Source organism: Leptosomus discolor, chromosome Z, assembly GCF_034619465.1.
Source record: "Leptosomus discolor isolate bLepDis1 chromosome Z, bLepDis1.hap2, whole genome shotgun sequence".
Lineage (NCBI taxonomy): Eukaryota > Metazoa > Chordata > Aves > Leptosomiformes > Leptosomidae > Leptosomus > Leptosomus discolor.
This window is the reverse complement of record NC_141419.1, coordinates 81623325-81636557: the sequence shown is the minus strand read 5'-3', so window position 1 is coordinate 81636557 and position 13233 is coordinate 81623325. Positions and strand designations below refer to the sequence as shown.

General features: G+C 39.2%; 1 protein-coding gene across 1 annotated transcript in view; it reads right to left on the bottom strand.

Moving 5' to 3' along the window:
* Positions 1-4411: 4411 nt before the first annotated feature.
* GOLPH3 (golgi phosphoprotein 3) overlaps positions 4412-13233 on the bottom strand; it is a 32912-nt gene continuing 24090 nt past the window's right edge. Inside the window, exons 3-4 of the mRNA XM_086479777.1 lie at positions 10072-10186; positions 4412-6817 (exon numbers count right to left, since the gene is read on the bottom strand). Of these exons, the coding sequence (XP_086335903.1) occupies positions 6393-6817; positions 10072-10186 (540 nt within the window). The 3' untranslated portion in view covers positions 4412-6392. The remainder of the gene's footprint in view (positions 6818-10071; positions 10187-13233) is intronic.

Sequence of the window (13233 nt, the reverse complement as noted above, 5' to 3'; positions counted from 1 at the left end):
GAAACACTTTGACCCCAAAGGTCTCCTTAGCACTCTCAGGGTGGGAGCACTGGGAGAGCATCCTTCAGGGGAAGATGCTCAAGTCTATCATGGCTGACTGTTCATAGCCTGCCTGCATGGAGAGCAGCTCCCACATCACCTGAGAGGCATCAAGTCTTCCTAGCCTCTGGCCCATGGCCAACTCCAATTTCACTAGGGGGGAAAGGATAACGAAGCACGTACCCAATACAAGACCTTTTCAAAATGTCATTAAGAACATTGCATAAGATTAACAGCCTCAGGAATCCCTTTTCAGGACCTTTTCAGGAGAGGAAGCTCCTTCGAACATTGTTTGTTCAGGCACCAGCGTGGCTTCTCCATCAAGGGCTCTGCTTACTGTCACAGCTGAGACAGGTTACTGCAAGATTGCTGCTGGGAGAAACTGTTTGGTTTTGCTAAACTCCTTCTGCAAGTCCTCTGAATACAAGGCCTGAGATTTTTACTGGTGTGTAGGCGTTCCGTTTAGCATTGCAAAACTTATACATGACTTAACTAAATCTTATTTTCAGAAGTGACTGAGATCCTCAGGAGTCAGAGACAGGATTTTAAAAGCTGGTTGAGACATGATTTGGCTTCATTTGAACAGACAGGAAACAAACCAGGACCTATAAACACACCCTGGCAGCAGCGAAGAAAGCTTATGAACGGCCTGTCATTTCACTTTACAACCACCGAAGTCTTCTCCTAACACCTACCTTCAAGATCAATCCTAGGGCAAAGGGAGAAAAAAATCTAAGATTTTAATAAATGTTCTAAAGGAAGGGGCAACAGATGATAAATCCTGAAGAACTACTGCATTAGGCGATGGCAAATTTTTTCTGAGCAGACATCAGATGGACTAGATGGGAAGGAACTGAATGATGTATTGGGAGTCAAGAAAGCAAAAATGAAAAACTACAATATTTTAGTCTCTTTTGCCAGGAAAACAGCTTAAGTAATCACATTGTAAGTATATCTGTGCCTCTTTCTTCTCACCATCCCTTTTAATCAAATTAAATAGAAATGACCTTCCAAAATCTAACTGTCTACAACTTCCACAAAACTAAATAGCCAAATAGAGAAGATGCTTTTTTGAGCTGCAACACAAACTCTTTTTTAACAAGCAGAGCCCCAAAGGGAAAATTACTCTTGTATATAATGCTGGCTCTGTTGGAAAAGCTTGAGTAAGAGACAGCAAGTCCTTAGAGCAATGGCTCAGTAACAAGATCTACTTACACTGGAGAACTCGCTAAATCATGATCCTCAGCTGCAAGTCCTCTCTGCTGCACAGACAACAGCTTGCTTTTGAAGCAGGCAAAGAGCAGTTTCAAGGTAAATTAGCATCAGGTTTTGTTCACCTTAACAAACCACGCGTTACAAGCTGTAGCAGATGTCCAGCTGCTTCAGTTCAGCCACGGAGGCAGCTGGCACTGACAAACGTGTGTGTTGAAGAAGAGGAGGTTCTTTGAGGCATTGGCAGGGAACCAAAGCAGAGGGGAAAGCGACTCCAAGGACAGGGTAGTGGACAGTCAAGCTCAAGCTGTCAGTAAAGCTGAGAGTAAACAAAGGTCAATAATAAAAAGTCAAGAGTGGAAACATCTAAGATTGGAAACCAGTACAACGCATTCATGAGTACGAAAGAGGAAGGCATCAAGCAACAGGGAAAAGAGAAGAAACAGACAAGACCAGGGGCCAAAGTCAAGAGAGAAAAAAGCCAAAACAGCAAATCGTTTGGAAGTACAGAAAACGGGGTGGGTGGGAAAGCCAAAGGCTACTACTCATCAGCATTTCTTCCCCTTTTCTTTTCTGCTGTCTTAGGAACCAGCTTTTCTTCTCACTGTTTCTACAGAAGGGTTCTCCTCCTGAGTCAGAAGGCATTTTTTACTGCCAGCTTTTCACAGGCTTCATGCTGCTGCTTTGTAGGCAGGAGAAAACAAGACCCAGCGAAGGAAACTCCAGATCTTATTCAGAGATTAACATAGGCAGCAGCTCTGACCACGCTTCTTCCCCATCCAAAGATCCTCTCCCTCTTCCACACACCTGAAATCACACTATATGTTTGACACTTACAAAGCACTTGATAGCATCTCATTTCCCTAGTAAACTGTTGTATACATTAAGCATTACCACAGAATAAATTAGTTACTTTATCAAGAAACTTGTACTTCTCTGAAGCTGGAAAGCCCCCCTTCCACGTAAAAAGATAGAAGGACAGTAGGGGAAAAGTAGGACATAACAGGCCTTCGACTACCTGAGGCCCTGTGGCAGCAGAACTGAGGCTTTGACATGAATCTTAAAGTTCTTGTTCCCAAATTGGTGAAGACCGGAGCCTCAGGAAAAATTGGAAATTACTTAGTAGATGAAAAAAAACTTCCTTTAGGTATTGCATGCACGTGATACGCAGTAACCATTTGCAGCTCATAGCTTGAAAGGGTGCTTTATTTTGTTTCAGTACAGATTCACTCCAGTTCACAGAGAGCACATTAGCTAATACATATCTTCACTTTGTAGGAGAAATGGGCATGAACACACGAGCACTCAGTCACCAGCCTTTTATAGGCAATTTATGCAACTTTTGCCTCGAGAGCATCACGTATGGCACACAGGTTTCACTAGCATCCCATACAGAAGTACTGTAACATCATCTCTAGAATCACAGGAGAGGAGGATGTAAATCTCAAGAACTGTAAAACTATACATGTATTTACTGCTGGGGGATTTAACGTTCAAAATCCCATTTTTGACATTAACTTGAAAATCTAAAAGAATGTGTCACTGAATAATGTATGTTCTTCCTTGAGGCACACATTCAAGTTCAGGCTATGGATAGCAGTCTTCGCTTCAAGCAGCCATTGAGAGCTGAGGACACGGAGCAGACAAAACTGTCTTAAAACCAGGTCTCCATGAGCTGCAGTAGCAGCTAACAGGAAGAAGAGTACCTGAATCTCAGCAGCACAAAGCAGTCTCCCATGTTTAACTGTTTTAGTAGAACCTGAAATGGCAACAAAGGCAAGAATGTTAGCTGAATCAGTTCCTGTTGACCTCCAAACTTACTTTCCTTGTTAGACATGAAGTCTGGTAGTACTTGTGGGGCTGTGGGTTTTTTAAAGCACAACATAGGACTCAAGACTCTAAAAGCTCATCTATTTTCCCTGCACATCCAGGCATATACCAGGTGGTCCAGCAAAAGACAGTCACTCCTCACAAAACCTTCATTACCTACATCAAAGTTCTGTGATACACCCAGTACAAAGTCTCCCCATCACGGACAGAGGTTCTATCTTTAAGCAAAATGAAGCTGATAAATACCATAGGCAGTTATCTTCTAAGTGAAAAAAAAAAAAAAATTAGAAAACCAAATCCTCTTTCTGGGGGGGATTAAAGGGTAACGACTTTTAAACCATGTTGGCTGCAAGGGTGACAAACCCCAATATCCTCCACAAGCTAACATGAAACCCGCAGGAACACAGAAAACACTCACAGAAAGAAGATGAGAGGATGGAAAAGGGACTATGAAAGATCATTTCAGTCTGAAGCATGTTTCAAGTAGCTTAGATTTTCAAAGCCATTTTAAATATTCTGTGCACTTAATCTGCTCCTGAATACTCCACTATTTTTCTCACCTTTACACCTAATTACTTTTCTCTCCTCTGAAAGAGCAACAAAAAATGAGAAAAGAGATCACAGGAGAGACAGACAATGAAAGCAGTGAGTTAGTGTACACTATCAAGTACAGAAAGTATTCTATAAGATGTCAAATGTAAGAGCGACACAGCAACTTTCATTTTCCATCCACTTAAAGCAATCATGTTTTGAAATGTTTAAAAGAAAATGTCCCAAGTTCATGCCCAAGCTCCTCAAAGTTTTAAACACATCATCTTACAACTGAGAGAACACTATTTGTCTTTTTATTTGTAAACCAGAGTTTGAAATATCTTACAATGTACTTTTAATTTCATTTTTCTAAAGAAACAGCATTTAAGAACTGAAAGAACAGTGTGCCATTAAATGTTAAGGACCATATTTTAAAAACCTTTATTAAAAAAGGTTATATAGTATGATGAATTTAAGTTATATTTTAAAGTCAACTACTTAAGCATATAAATGATTGAAAATGAAGTGCAAAATTGGAAGTCCAGTCACAGATGAGGCTGTAGAGTTGTGCTCAAGATAGAAGAGGTGTACCCATGGCAGGCACAGCTGCACACTTACAAGCTAACTAGGGCTGTCTCAGCCATGAATCCTTCAGATCTGAGCGACACCACTGATTAGGTCAGTTTGATCTACTTAATATAAACTGTCCCTCTCTAATAAGAAGGATATTAACTAAAGCTTTCAGTTAAGCAATAACACCTTTCTAATTAGCAATAAAAAATAAAAATGACATGCTTGCTCTGTTTCAGGCACTTTCAAGATCATAGTTTATTTACTGTAGGTAAAAAGCTAGTATACAGATTAAGGGGTTCCCTTAAATTTCAACTCTACAGTTATACACCATCTAGTATTCTTGCTCTGAATATTAACCAAAAAAGTTTATAAACACCTGTAAGCCCCACCATAAATCTGCATTGTTATGAGGAAAAAAAAGGGGGGGGGAAGCAGAAATCAATGCTTAATTTTTTCAATGCACAGAATCACAGAATGTGAGGGGTTGGAAGGGACCTCGAAAGATCACCTAGTCCAAGCCCCCTGCCAGAGCAGGACCACCTAGAGTAGGTCACACAGGAACATGTCCAGGCGGGTTTTGAATGGCTCCAGAGAAGGAGACTCCACAGCCTCTCTGGGCAGCCTGTTCCAGTGCTCTGTCACCCTCACAGTGAAAAAGTTTTTCCTTATGTTAATGTGGAACCTCCTGTGCTCCAGCTTGCACCCGTTGCCCCTTGTCCTGTCGTTGGCCATCACCGAGAAGAGCCCGGCTCCATCCCCCTGACACTCACCCTTTAGGTATTTCTAAACATTAATGAGGTCACCCCTCAGTCTCCTCCAAGCTAAAGGGACCCAGCTCAAATGCTTAATATTTACAATGTGAAACCAATGGGAGGTAACAAGCAGTGGCAAAGAGGCAATGAATTTTAAAAGCCAAAGTTTTATATATTTTTTTTTTTACAATAGTGTGCTAATCAGCACAGTTGGATATAAAAAAAAAATCAAAATATAGCAGAGTGTCCCATTACAGAGATCTTAATCGTCTGAACTGCAGTCATTACTTGCTAACTGTTTACACATACCACCTGCTAGGACCGACTCTTTGTTTCTGAAGTGTAAAACAGATTATGAGGTTTAAGAGACAAACATTAATTTGTGTACAAAATTAAAAACTGCACTCAAGAATTGTACTGGTCATGAGCCTCTTCCATACAGGAGGCGTAGGGAGAGCAGGGAGAACAAACATTGATATAAAGTGGCCTCTTTAGTACGGTAATTATCACAGGCAATGCAGAGGCTGCAAATACTTGGATGGCAAACTCTGTGGGCACTGGAAACAAACAGCTTTCACATACACGTGCTTCACAGGAGGCCCTTCTTTCCATTGAATGGCAATGGCTGACAGCAAACAAGGGGCACCAGGTGTACAACTAAATAGATCTTGCAAAATACTAAGATGGGGCAATTATTAATATATAATTTGAACTATATATACAATATAATGGAATGTATCCCATCCCCAAACTGGTTTCCATCCCCAAACTGGTTTATGAAACAATTGGACCTTTCTATACTAGCCTTATGACAAAGCTATTATTCTAATGAAAATGTAAGTACACAAAAGACCTGCATGAAAAGTAAAATTTATGGGGCATTTTACAGGAACTATTGACAAAGCTGCTTAATGGCATTTCTGCTTTTAAAGTAATTTTCCTAGATATAATGGAAACAACATCTGTGTATAAAATGTCCTGACAGACACTTCAACATGGAGCTTTGGTGATTTAAGAAGGCCCTTTTTAATCTGTTATGAATTGTACTGCAGAAGTATTGATGCATGCACACATCTGTGTCAGCTGAGACTAGTGTTCCAGCTGCATGCACGTTTCCTCCTTGAGGTGCTTTCCATGTTAAACCACTTCAATAACAGTAAGATGAAAAACAGATTAAACAAAGTATTTCAGATAACTCAAACTGAATAGGAAATGGAATGCCAATATGGCAGTAAAACCTTCTTCTGTTGTTTTTGAACAGGAAGGTCTCTTGTACCAGCAGAATCCTGTATACAGATACACAGAGAAGAAGGGAATACACCGCTTATAATTCCCATTAAACAAGAGCCGATTCATCATGTGAGAAGGTACAAATTACAGAAAACATGAATAGTCAATAGAAGAGAAACAACTGGTTCACATGAGAGAAGAGAGAACCCTTCAGTCTGAATGCAGTTATTTTGTGAAAGCTGCTACAACAGCCCACAGAACCTCATTCGTGTTGGCTTTCATACATTCAACCTCAGGGTCTAAATCCAGAAGCTGCCGCACTCTCTTTGTGGCTAAATCATACTGCTCATCCAAAAGGGGGGCAAAAGCGTTCTCCAGAACATCTGAAGCATGGGCTAAATAAACAAGTGCCAGCAAGCGCTTGTCCATGCGGTGAGGGTCATTCACCCATTTGTCAAGAACTGCTTCTTGAACCTTCTTGATGAGGCGCTGTTTGATATTGTTGTTGGTGAGAGGGTGCGTAGTCATGTCAAAAAGAAGGAAGTTCTGTTTCTCTGTTGTCAGTACACCTTTTTCCACTAGATTTTTAGCTAACCGTTCACGGACATTTCGCAGTTGGTAGTGCAGCTTCAGTGGGTTCCATGTTTCACCTAAATAAGCAAAGCAAAACACCCAACAGTCAGGCAAAGTTTAAGCTATACTACTACAGTGATTCCCTTCCCCCCCCCCCCCCCCCCCCGTGCTACAGAACAAGCCGTCAAATTCATATAGCTGACTATTACACTAAGATACTGTGCTAATGTCAGCATTTCTCTGACCTCTGACCTACCCAGATACAGACATAGAGAGAAAGACCAAGAGAACCTCCTCAGAGGAACGTCAGTGTGCATTTAAAGCTTGGATGAAATGCTAGCTAAACCACATCTTGGTTAAGGATATGACAAATAAGCAGTCTTGTACTTGTACTGAACGAAAAAAAACAAACTCCAAAGCCAAATCAGTCATGAAGAAAGAATTAATTTTTAATAGCAAAAATAAGCATCTCCTCCAATCTTGTGCATTTGTTTGCTTCCAGCCTTTTACCATTTCAGAGACTGGAAGAAGTGTAATCGTCTTTCTTTGTGTCACTGAGGCAAGCTAATGCACACCTACCCTGTGCATTTCTCCATTTCTTCAGGTTTTCATTCTTCTCTCCCTTCCTGTCCCCACCAGGTGAAAGAGTGACCAGGCACTGTGTGAGTGTGTGTGTACACAATAGCAAAATGGGCAGGGTCTTTAATGTTTCTATAAAAATTATTTCTAACGCTTTTTGTTAAGGCAGGAGAACTGGGCCTTCAGAGTGCATGACTGTACAGAGAGAACGGAATTTTAAAAGCACAAAATCAGCATCAACAGCTACTGATAAAGCTAAAATTAAGCACTGAGAAATCCACCTTTGACAAGAGTTTATTTAAGTTACAAATTTTAGGTCCAGCCTACCTAAGTAATTATCGTAAGTTTTTAATAAACCCCCTCCTGATATAAAAGAGTCTATGCATTTTAAGAGGCAAGAGAAGAAACAGCATTATTTCTTACATAGATGGGGGTTTCTATAAATGATAGAAGAACTTCCATATCAATTTGTTTCTATATCAGAAAGCTTTTTAAAAATTCATTTGTTAGCATACAACAACAATAAATAAAAGCCACTTTAAGGTTTCTCCCACTGTGATGGAGGGTGACATACGCTGTATCCAGGTAATAACCAAGTTAAGTAAACAAACTGCAGAGTAAAAGGCAGAGAACTACCCAGGCCTAAACTACACAAGTCCCTATAGGTTCCACACCTCACTGAATGGGATTCCCCAGCTTCGTCATGAATGAAGCTATCAGACACAGAGAAAAGTAGTTTCCTTACAGCATTTCATAGGGCAAAGGCTATTTCCTAGATTTTTCTACACTTGTTAGGTGGATGTGGCTACATCGTAATAAAAATCAGTACTGTGGTGACACCTTGTGACCAGTCTCCTCAATTACACAGAACAGTTGCTTATCCAAGACAGATGTTCGTTTGTTACACCTGCAGGAAGGTCTGACATTTTGATCCAAACTTCTGTGCTCCCTACACGTGCTTCCCTTAGAGGCTATCTTATAAACAACATCACCTTACACGTCCATGTAAGTATTTCTACTATGGCTTTGAACTCATATGTACTGTAACTTCAAGCAATATTCTTCACACCGCTGATAATTACATATAGAGTAGCTATTTTCCAGCATAGGGCCCTAAAGCCAAATTCTAACAGAGTTTATAAAAACCAGAACACCCCAAACAAAACACCAAAATATTTTCCTTCAAAGGGCAGTCCTCTAAACCATGGGAAATGCAAAGAACCCTAAAACCATCCAAGAACTAGTAACTAATAACCATATATAAGTAAAAATGATTGATCCAAGTCTTAGCCACAGCACTGATGATAACTATCTTCCCAGAGCCAAAGCTCAGGAAAACCTTAGCTTAGCTCCAATAAAACCTACAACATTGTTCATTCATTAGTTGACCTTTTTTGAATCAGTACTAACTTGATGTGCTCTGCACTGGAGAGAAGGTGAAATGTCAGCACAAATTATGTATTTGGGACAAGAAAAATGAATTGTTTTTGCAGGCTGTAAGAGTGAAGGAAAGCTGTGCAAGAACGAACTTCAAGGTTACACAGCAGCCATGCCCCCTACTGACAAGGACTGCTTTGTTTTCCTTTCTCCCCTCCTCTGCCTGACAGTCAGGGAGCAAGAGGGGAGGGATGGCAAGGACAGTATGACTGATGTGCAAGTAAGGCTGTTTAAGATGGTACAGGACGAATGGGAAGAACATAATGAAAACAAGGCAGAGAAACGTGGAGAGATTTTGCTCTTTTTTGAAACTCTTACTTATCAGTCTGTTACTTACAAGTAACAGATTTAGAGAGACAGCTTCAAGGCTCATTACCCTCTACCTCCCTGAGTCATGTTGTTGACAAAACACTCGGTTTTTTTTCCCCTCCCTGCACTGTTTGAGCAACTGAAGTACAGCCCTGATCTACTTCAAGGAAGCTGCGTTTCATGTGTTTTGTAAAAGCACACAAACCCTGGTGATGAATTCTGGCTACAGAAAAAAAAACCAAACAAGAAAACAAACAAGAAAACAACAAAAGCACTAGGTGTTAAAAGATGGTCATTGTTAATTCAGTTTGATTTATGCATCCTGAGGATACAACTGTTAGCAAGGTATATGAAAACCGTTAACTGCAATTGTAAAGACGAAATCTAATTGGCGTTTCATTTTTTTTTGCAACAACTTACTAGTTTTAGAGGAAGAGCTGTGTGCGCAGCACTCATCTTGAAGACTTTGTTTTGAACAAGAATTATCTAACACTTGAAAATATTTATTACATTTCTCCAGTTAAGAGAAAAAAAGACTCCTGACTATTGTTTCTTTACGATTAATGGCCAAATCATCCTCAATTTTTACATCTGAGCAGCGAGCTCCTTATCTCCTTTCTTTACCAAAAGATCTGAATATTCAATCCATACACCTATACTCCAAACTTCCACTAACCCTCATTTTCAATCACAGGGAAAGGCAGCTGTGTCTCGAGGGTGCAGTCCTGATTTACTTCAGAGTCAGTGGAAGGCACCTCTTCCACAGAGTTGAGATGTCCTCTGACACTTCCATATAGATCTTTTCTGTACCAAGTTAAGTCAAAAGCAACAGTTACTTATACTTGATTAAAGGCTACAATCAACAAGAGACTACCCTAGAGGACAGACTAATTAACTTTTTTGCATACTTTCTCACCAAAACCCTTACAGTATAATCTCTAGTGATGCCGGATAATTAGCTTTATTGAGGAAAAAAAACCTCAAATAAATTATGTCCAAGGCTTACCACTAAGCAGTTCAATCCAATTTTGTACTGTTTCAGGAGGCTGGGTCTCTTTTATGTGTTTCAGAGCTTCATCAAGCAGAACATCCCCTGTAGGAGCATCTGACTTGCAAATCACCTAGGACAGAGTAAAACACAGCCAGTATTTTGACTTAATTAATATACCATAAACACCCACCAATAAAAAATGGAAAAATCTACTTGTTATCAAAATCAAGGAAATCAAAAAAAAAACCAAAACAAACCATCTCTAAGAATATGTAACTTCAAGGAAAAAAAACAACTATTTAGAATTTTAATTACAAAGCTAAGTTAAGTCTTGGGTTATCTATAAATTAAATTAACCTTAACTGACTAAAACTACAGCATTGATAACATGCCTAATATCCCATTTTCAAGTAAGACAATGCACTAACCCAGCCAGGTCCTTCACTTCCTCCCCAAAACAAAGTACACTACAGTGTTAAACTACTCCCTGATGGTAGCCTGTTTTACTGCTTCAAGTCAATGTATTTAAAATACTACAGTTAAACAACTGGGCCATATGAAATTGAGAAATCAATTACAAACTGAAATAGCACAAAAACTGGTTTTCTTCTTCCACGTATTCATGGACAAAAACAGGTTCAAGGCAACACCTGTAAGTTTTACAGCTCTGAAGAACATATTGACCAGCAACACTACTTTCCGTTTGCTAACAGTTAATACACACGTACTAGGCAAAATATGTATGTACTAATAAACTCCCTAATATGCAACAGTAAATTTGCAGTATCATTTAAGTTTATTATTTAGTAACTTCTAAAATTATTTGAGCTCTTCCCTCAAGAAAGCACAGGAGAACAAGAAAAAAAAAGTCATTCACAGCCACTTACTAAAATTTAAGAATTTGAGCTACTGCTTGTTTACCAGTATAAGTGGGTCTATAAATGATGCACAAACACAATTCCTTCCGGTTAGAAAAAAAAACAAGAGCACAAACAAAAACATACAGACTAAACTAGCCCCAGTCACTATGCCTGAATAAAAACAAAATAACAAGAATAAGATCTATCTTTCTTTAGGAAAATAATAATTACTACAGTTTCAAAGCTATTTATGAAAATAACAACTAAATCTGGCAATTTAAATACAAGTTAGTACTGTATAAGCATCAGGTAAAAAGGTAACAGGCAACTGACAGAAAAACCATCAACACAACTCCTCCACATATAGAAGAGAAGAAGCAAGTGTAAGCTCTGATTTTTTTTTTTTTTTTTTTTTTTTAAACACTTCACAGAAAGGTGTCCTGGAAAAGCTTTAAGTGTCCTCTTGAAATATATCCCAAGTACAGTTCTGTTCTAATAATCCTTACCACAAACAATAGAGGACTACAATACATTTTCATGGGGTCTGTACATGACACTGAAACGAGTTGCAACGGTAAGACAGCTTCAATACTGGCAAGATGATCCAGAGATGCGTACAAAGTCAATGAGATGAAACAGAAAACGAAATTGCTGGAGAGATCTTTGTGGATACCTTAGAGGTCATTGCAAGCATGCAAGGTATTTTTACAAAGAGGTATCAAAACATTAGTTTAGGGTGCTTACTTTGGGAAAAATAAAAGACACTTATTTATTCTGGAAATACAGATGATGCAGGATGTACAGTCAAAAACTTCCAACAGGCAAATTAAACACCCAGGGAGCTGCTGAATCACATTCAGTGGAGAATTTTAAGACTAAACATCTGCCGGGGAGGGAGCAGACGAACCTCATTTTCTGCTACTGCACGAAGATTAAATGGTCTCTTTAGATACTGGGGAGCTGGGGATCACCCCAACCATAAACCTCAGATATTTGGTTTTAAGAACACAACTACATTTTAATCCAGACAACTCCTATCTGAAACTAAACAAACAGTAATGTATATTTATTTTCTGATTTACAAGCCTGCACCACACAGTCACTTAAGACCTCTATTAACCACATCAAAAGATACCACATACCTTCCAATTTTTTATCAAGATTCTGAATTTTTGGAAGTTTCTGTTCTTTAATTATAAAGGAGCATACTTCAAGTTGGGTTTTTAAGCTGCTAGGTTGTGGGTATTACTAGCCACCTGTCAGATATTCCTTTAATAATTAGCCTAAAAACACCCAACTTATTTATCTTTACTTCTTTCTAAAACTGATGTTCCAGCAGTATTTTAGTTTCTTTGAAGTGTCCCATATGATCTCACTGAAGAGATAAAAAATGCTTTTAAGTCTAGGATATATGTAAGGTTTTTTTTTAAAGCTTAAAAAACAGCTTTCCTTGCTTATTTGGCACTAAGATACTTTTTTCTACCAGCGCAAAGAAGTTTAAGAAGCTGGACTGATTATAATGCACCATGACAGCATCAGCCTAAACATACAGGCATTTAAAGGAAAGAGCTGTGAGGAGCATAGACTCCCCCATTCAACTCAGCCAGGCCTTCATAAGCTCTTGCAAAGCCACAATGCACAGTGACTTTGTTTCCAAGTTTACTCTTCTCTGCAGCCAGGCATACAGCACTGTTTCTTCTCACCTCTCTGCTACACTGAATATTCACTGCACAGATTCTTCTCCTCAAACAAAAGTATTTTGGTATTTCTCTTCCCTCTCCCTTCCTAGCACATGGATACAGGCAACACCAGAAGCCCAGCCACCTCTCTCCCATCTTCATGGATCTGCTCTTTCTTGAAGGATTTTTTGATGAATGCTTCTTGGCTAACTCTCTTTGGAGTTGTAACAGCACAAGAAGAGTGCGAAATCAAGCAGGCTGGGGAACTTGCGAATTCAATCACCACAGAAGATTAAGTGGGGATACACAAGGGGGATATTTTTTTCTCTCTTTAACAGAGGAGCTAAGGCAGAGAAAGAAGCTAAGATTCTGGTTCTTCAGAGCTGATGGTCCTTAGCCTTACTGCAAAAAATCTTTCTTTATTCCAATTTTTCAGTAGTTTATCATGTACTAAATTTGCCTTGTATCCAACTGCTGAGGAAATCTCAGTTACATAGAATATTTAATTTGCATTTTCCACCACGCAGCTTTGCAATTAAGCAATGCTAAAGATGAAGCACTTCTTGCGCTGATTTTTAAGTATATTTCATTATTTAAATAGAAAAATTCGCTTATGCATGAATCACTCAGAATTGTCA